Source organism: Ammodytes marinus (genome assembly GCF_949987685.1).
Source record: "Ammodytes marinus genome assembly, chromosome: 2".
NCBI lineage: Eukaryota > Metazoa > Chordata > Actinopteri > Uranoscopiformes > Ammodytidae > Ammodytes > Ammodytes marinus.
This window is the reverse complement of record NC_137231.1, coordinates 31038989-31045111: the sequence shown is the minus strand read 5'-3', so window position 1 is coordinate 31045111 and position 6123 is coordinate 31038989. Positions and strand designations below refer to the sequence as shown.

The window sequence follows — 6123 nt, the reverse complement described above, 5'->3', positions numbered from 1 at the left end:
ATTGAGAATTGATTGGCAGGCTACCGTAGCTTTTGCTTCATTGCAAGCAAAAGCCAATGGGGGGCTAAGCTAGTGGTGTATGCTTAACATGCTAACCAGCTTTCCTAGGCAATGTTATACAATTGAAAAGATTCATTTTAGTTTCAACGTTTGATTTCTACACAAGCAGCTTTCTATACTTTGTCTGCATAGCAACACAGCATCATCAGACGGAAGCAGGCAACAATAAATGATTTTATAAGGGGCAAAACTATAGCAGCTGTTTGTAAATGCTAGTGTACAAAGGCTTAGCAAACAAACATAGCATTCCCGAGCCAAAATAAAACCGTTACCTCCGTTCCTCTGTGTCTCGCCGTTTTTTACACGTGGAGCTTCACATATTTTGTCTGTTTACATTATATTTGACGGCAGAAGTGAAGACAGAAACTGAGTTACAGAGTAAACGAGCCGTGTAGCACTAGGTAGCTTGCCGTGTAGCACTAGGTAGCTTGCAATGAAATGTTACGTTCCGCAAAAAGCACACAACTCGCACAAATAAACAGGTGAATAACCTACCCCTTGCTCGTTAGAAGTGGAGTTGCGGATTGTTGGTAAAGAACCGTGTTTTAGCCTTAGTTTCAAGGCAAATCCTCCCATATACTGGCCGAAGTTGAGGAAGGAGTCCCGACTGAAGTGGTTAGCACACACCAAGACACGTTTTGGAACTCTTGTGGGGACATTCCCATCAAAAATGAAATAAATCCACTGTGTCCTCATATCCTCTTCTGGTGGGAGTAAATGAAGGCTTCTGTGTTGGTTTGTGCAACCAAAAACTGAACACTGGTCATGCCTTGCTTTTTCGGACATCTTGTCGCTTGTAAAGAAAAACAATAGCCTAGCTGACGGGCTGAAAATCTCTGGGCTATATGGGGTCGGGGGGAGGGATTTGATCTGTGGGTGTGCCGGAGTAATTATTGCAGGTGCAGGTGTCTGGTTTTGAATATGTGGGTTGGTGGCTCTCCCGTTTTTGACATCAGAAACGGGGAGAATTCTGACTTGAGTATATTGAGAGGGAGGGGTGGGGGTTTCAGAAAAGGGGAGACTGAGAAAAGGAGAGATTGTTATTTTTTTTGATATCTTGGCAGTCTCTAGGCACACCGTGGACGCATGGATATGTTGGAACACATTTAAAAAGTGCATTTAGCATAATATGGGACCTTTAAGCCAAGGTGATGAGCTGAACATCCAGACAGAGGAGGTTGTGAAGGTAGTGTCCTGCCAGAAGTGATCAGGGAAATCAGGGCTCATGTCTGGGGAAAGGGAAGAGCGAGTTGTGGGAGGGGAGCGACATTCAACGGTGTGACTACAATATCAGTAATGTCTCAATAATGAGATGGGAACAATCATTCATGGTTTGGGTTGAGGAGGAGAGGAAAGGGAGGAAATGAGGGGAAAGTGGGGATGGTGAAATGGTTGCATTGGTCCCTAATGTTTGCCTGGATGTTTGCTTGTCTAGAACTGAAACGATGCCATCGAATAAATATTTATTTTTGCAAGTAAGACAGTGTACGGGTCCGGGAACCTCTCTCTTTTGGATTTAAATTATAATTTCCTACGCACCTGCCATAAATTACGGATGTGCGAGGTACCCTTTAGTTTTGCATTGGTCCCAAAGAAATGAATAGGGGAATTTTTTGTATTTTTGTATTTTTGTAGCTCAGGATTCTGAGCTCACAGCTGAACAGTTAACACTAAAATCACCTAAAGCGTTTAAACTCAACTGGCATTTGAGAGTTAAAAATAGGGTTTCTGTTTTGTGGTTACAACAGTTCAGTATCAAGTATTTATTGCCTGTATTTTACTTGTTTCATTCTTCACAGATAATGGATGCAGCCTGAGTTCACAGTTACATCTATTCTATTCTCTCTTTACTGGTGTTGTGCTCAGTGAAGTTTTTACATGTCTTCCTGCAGGTCAACAAATTAACAGTTTGGCCTCTGGCGCCCTCATTGGTTCCCATAATGAACTACCTCTACTATTCTTCTGATCAAGTTGCTGTCAGCAGGCACAGTGACATTTGTTGCACACTGAATATAAAGTCTAAGTGTTTACCCCAGTAAGGTTTACTAAGAATGTAGAAACTTCTCCATATTAACCAAAGGTATGAGGCGTGATCTGATGTATTTCAAAATGATCTCTATAGTAAACAAGTGTCAAACACACAGTATCTCTCTCATAAAGCCGCTCCTCTTCCTGGAATGAAGCAGAGTTCAACAAACCCTCCCTCTTCTCCCTGCTCTGAAACACAGCCTGCTACGCTCTGTCCATATCTGTCCTTGTTCCCTCCCCTTTAGATCTACAGCTTTAAATATGGGTGTAGCCAGAGTGTGGGGAAGTGCAGGCCCCATTCACTGCACACACACATGTTGTTCAGATCAGAGCTCAAGTTAGTTTCGGTTCTAGTGAAAGTAAACTCAGACACTCGCTGACACAGAGAGGTGAAATGGCGCAGAAAGGACCTCAGCTCGACAGGGACATAATTTGCTGTTCCATCTGTCTGGATCTACTGAAGGATCCGGTGACTATTCCCTGTGGACACAGCTACTGTATGGACTGTATCAACGACTTCTGGGATGAAAAGGATCAAAAGAAAACCTACAGCTGCCCTCAGTGTAGGCAGGCCTTCGATCCGAGGCCTGAGTTAGTGAAAAGCACCATGTTGGCAGTTTTAGTGGAGGAGCTGAAGAAGACTGGACTACAAGCTGCTCCTGCTGATCCCTGCTATGCTGGACCTGAAGATGTGGCCTGTGACATCTGCACTGGGAGAAAACTGAAAGCCCTCAAGTCCTGTCTGGTGTGTATGGTCTCTTACTGTGAGAAACACCTCCAGTCTCATTTTAATGTGGTTCAATTAAAGAAACACAAGCTGGTGGAGCCCTCCAAGAAGCTCCAGGAGAACATCTGCTCCAGTCACGATGAGGTGATGAAGATTTTCTGCCGCACTGATCAGCAGTCTATCTGTTATCTCTGCTCTCTGGATGAACACAAAGGCCACGACACAGTGTCAGCGGCAGCAGAACGGAATGAGAGGCAGAAAGATCTCGAGGTGAGTCGACAGAACATCCAGGGGAGAATCCAGGACAGAGAGAAAGATGTGAAGCTGCTTCAACAGGAGGTGAAGGCTATCAATGGCTCTGCTGATAAAGCAGTGGAGCACAGTGAGAAGACCTTCACCGAGCTGATCCGTCTCATCCAGAAAAGAAGCTCTGATGTGAAGCAGCAGGTCAGAGCAAAGCAGGAAACTGAAGTGAGTCGAGTCAAAGATCTTCAGGAGAAGCTGGAGCAGGAGATCGCTGAGATGAAGAGGAAAGACGCTGAGCTGAATACCCTCTCACACACAGAGGATCACAACCAGTTTCTACACGACTACCCCTCACTGTCAACACTCAGTGAATCTACATCCAGCATCCACATCCGTCCTCTGAGATACTTTGAGGACGTGAGAGCGGCTGTGTCAGAAGCCAGAGATAAACTACAGGACGTCCTGAGAGAGACATGGACAAACATCTCACTGAGAGTGACTGACGTGGATGTTTTATTGTCAGAACCAGAGCCCAAGACCAGAGCTGACTTCTTAAGATATTCACGTGACATCACACTGGATCCAAACACAGCACAGATAAATGTGTTATTATCTGAGGGGAACAGAAAGGCTACAGGAATGAGACAACAACAGTCTTATTCTAGTCATCCAGACAGATTCACTAAGTGGCATCAGGTCCTGAGTACAGAGAGTCTGACTGGACGTTCTTACATGGAGGTGGAGTGGGGAGGGTTTGGAGTTGATATAGCAGTCGCATACAAGAATATCAGCAGAACAGGGAGCTCAAATGAATGTGAATTTGGACGAAATGATAAATCCTGGTCGTTAGTTTGTTCTCAAAAGAGTTTTAAATTTTGGTTCAACAGTGTCCAAACTCCCCTCTCAGGTCCTCAGCCCTCCAGAATAGGAGTGTACCTGGATCACAGTGCAGGTGTTCTGTCCTTCTACAGCGTCTCTGAAACCATGACTCTCCTACACAGAGTCCAGACCACATTCACTCAGCCGCTCTATGCTGGACTTTGGTTATCTTCTAATGCTGCTGCTGAGTTCTGTAAACTCAAATAGACAGAAGTCGTTAAATAGAGTGGGTAAAAGCATGTGTTTTTTAATCCTTAAAAAGGTGCAGTGTGTAATATCGTAATATTTAGTTGCATCCAGATTGCAACGCTCCCTTGCTTTACCCTCCCTTTGGGAGAATTTACAGAAGCTACGGTGGCCTTCAAAGACAAGAATCCAATTACCAAAGATGGCATCATTCCCCACTGCCTCAAGTCTTTCCACACTATCAAGGGATTTGGAGAAGATAGATAGATAGCTTTAGCTTTATTGTCATATGCACCGTTACAGCACAATGAAATTTGCCTTTTCAGTACACACCTCTCCAAGACAGGAGATAGTGTAACTGCAGGGTCGCAGCGGTGCCGCGTATTTAGTGCCGATGTATTTAGTTATTTATTCTATAGTACTACTTCGTCTTCCAACAGGTGAATTTCAACAGGACGCCCACTATATGTAAAAATAAGTAATGCAGTTAAGGTTGTCCGTTCTGAGCTGAGCTCCTATGTAGATATACAAGGCTAATTGTAAGGTTATACAAAAAAAAATTACTCACTAATTAAAACATACTTATGAAAAAGTAACCCTAACCAATTTCTCCAAAATGTGATCTTAAAAATGACAATGCATTCTGAACACTGCACCTTTAAACTTATTTTTTCTTTGTTTTTGTTGATCAGAGATGATTGTTGTTGTTGTTTTTCTTCACTGCACAGAGATCAGCTGTCAATCAAACATTATGGACGGTATTGAAATCTTTACATTTCTTCTGTAAAAAGTTTCCTGTGTATTTAGCCACTGAGGCAAACAATGTTCATGGTGACTTTAGTTTAGCTGAACTGACATGTATCTTTATTAATGTGTAAACTTTCATGATATATTTGTATGTTCAGGCGCTTGTAGAGTATTGGTTAGAGTGCCCCCCCCCCCCATACAGGCTCAAATGTTGTTGGTTAAATTCAAATTGAGATATGATGTATTATAACACAGCAATTATCCTGATCATATCAGTAGAAACATAATTTATTATTTTCTTCTACATAGCTGAGATTGAAATGAAGTGAATCTGTATCTGCATGAAATCATTGAACAGACTTTACTGAGATGGGGATGTGTGAACAAACTGATGGTTTATATCATAAATAAAGAATCAAGAATGTGCAAACAAAGTGGTTTCTTAATTTCTTCATACAAACTAATTTAAAAAAGTAGAGACTATTAGAAAGTACAGTGTTCATTTTGTGGCATGACCGAAACCAGAAACTAAATAGTTAATCTCCCCTCTAACTTCTGCTAAGTAACATTTGTTTCCGAATACGTACAGTAAGGGTTATAAGACATGATTTGAAGTATTTCCAGAATAATACCGATGGATAATTGTAGAAGTTTCCACATAGAATACACTCTCTAAGAAAATACACTAAAAACAACAGTGTTGGTATGAAACAATTGATTAAAAAATGGACATGGTTCACTTCAACCTTATGTTTTATAGTACGGAATAAGCTGTGGTAAAACAGGTTTTTTATTATATTTTTTAAAGTAAAGTGCCACCTTCAGCAAGCCTGGTTCATCTGACAGAGTGTATTAAGCCAAGGTGATGAGCTGAACATCCAGACAGAGGAGGTTGTGAAGGTAGTGTCCTGCCAGAAGTGATCAGGGAAATCAGGGCTCATGTCTGGGGAAAGGGAAGAGCGAGTTGTGGGAGGGGAGCGACATTCAACGGTGTGACTACAATATCAGTAATGTCTCAATAATCAGATGGGAACACTCAGTCATGGCTTTGGGTTGAGGAGGAGAGGAAAGGGAGGAAATGAGGGGAAAGGGGGGATGGTGAAATGGTTGCATTGGTCCCTAATGTTTGCCTGGATGTTTGCTTGTCTAGAACTGAAACGATGCCATCGAATAAATATCTATTTTTGCAAGTAAGACAGTGTGCGGGTCCGGGAACCTGTCTCTTTTGGATTTAAATTATAATTTCCTAC

At 42.3% G+C, this 6123-nt stretch overlaps 1 protein-coding gene across 1 annotated transcript; it reads left to right on the top strand.

The window, feature by feature from the left end:
• The first annotated feature begins 2464 nt into the window (after positions 1 to 2464).
• Positions 2465 to 5252, top strand: LOC307258443 (tripartite motif-containing protein 16-like). The gene has a single exon (XM_080037972.1). The coding sequence runs from the start codon at positions 2483 to 2485 to the stop codon at positions 4145 to 4147; it is 1665 nt and encodes a 554-aa protein (XP_079894098.1). The 5' UTR covers positions 2465 to 2482; the 3' UTR covers positions 4148 to 5252.
• The last annotated feature ends 871 nt before the right edge of the window (positions 5253 to 6123 follow it).

Coding starts and splice junctions, on each gene's coding strand:
- LOC307258443 (XM_080037972.1), top strand. CDS start 2,483: ATGGCGCAGAAAGGACCTCAGCTCGACAGGGACATAATTTGCTGTTCC.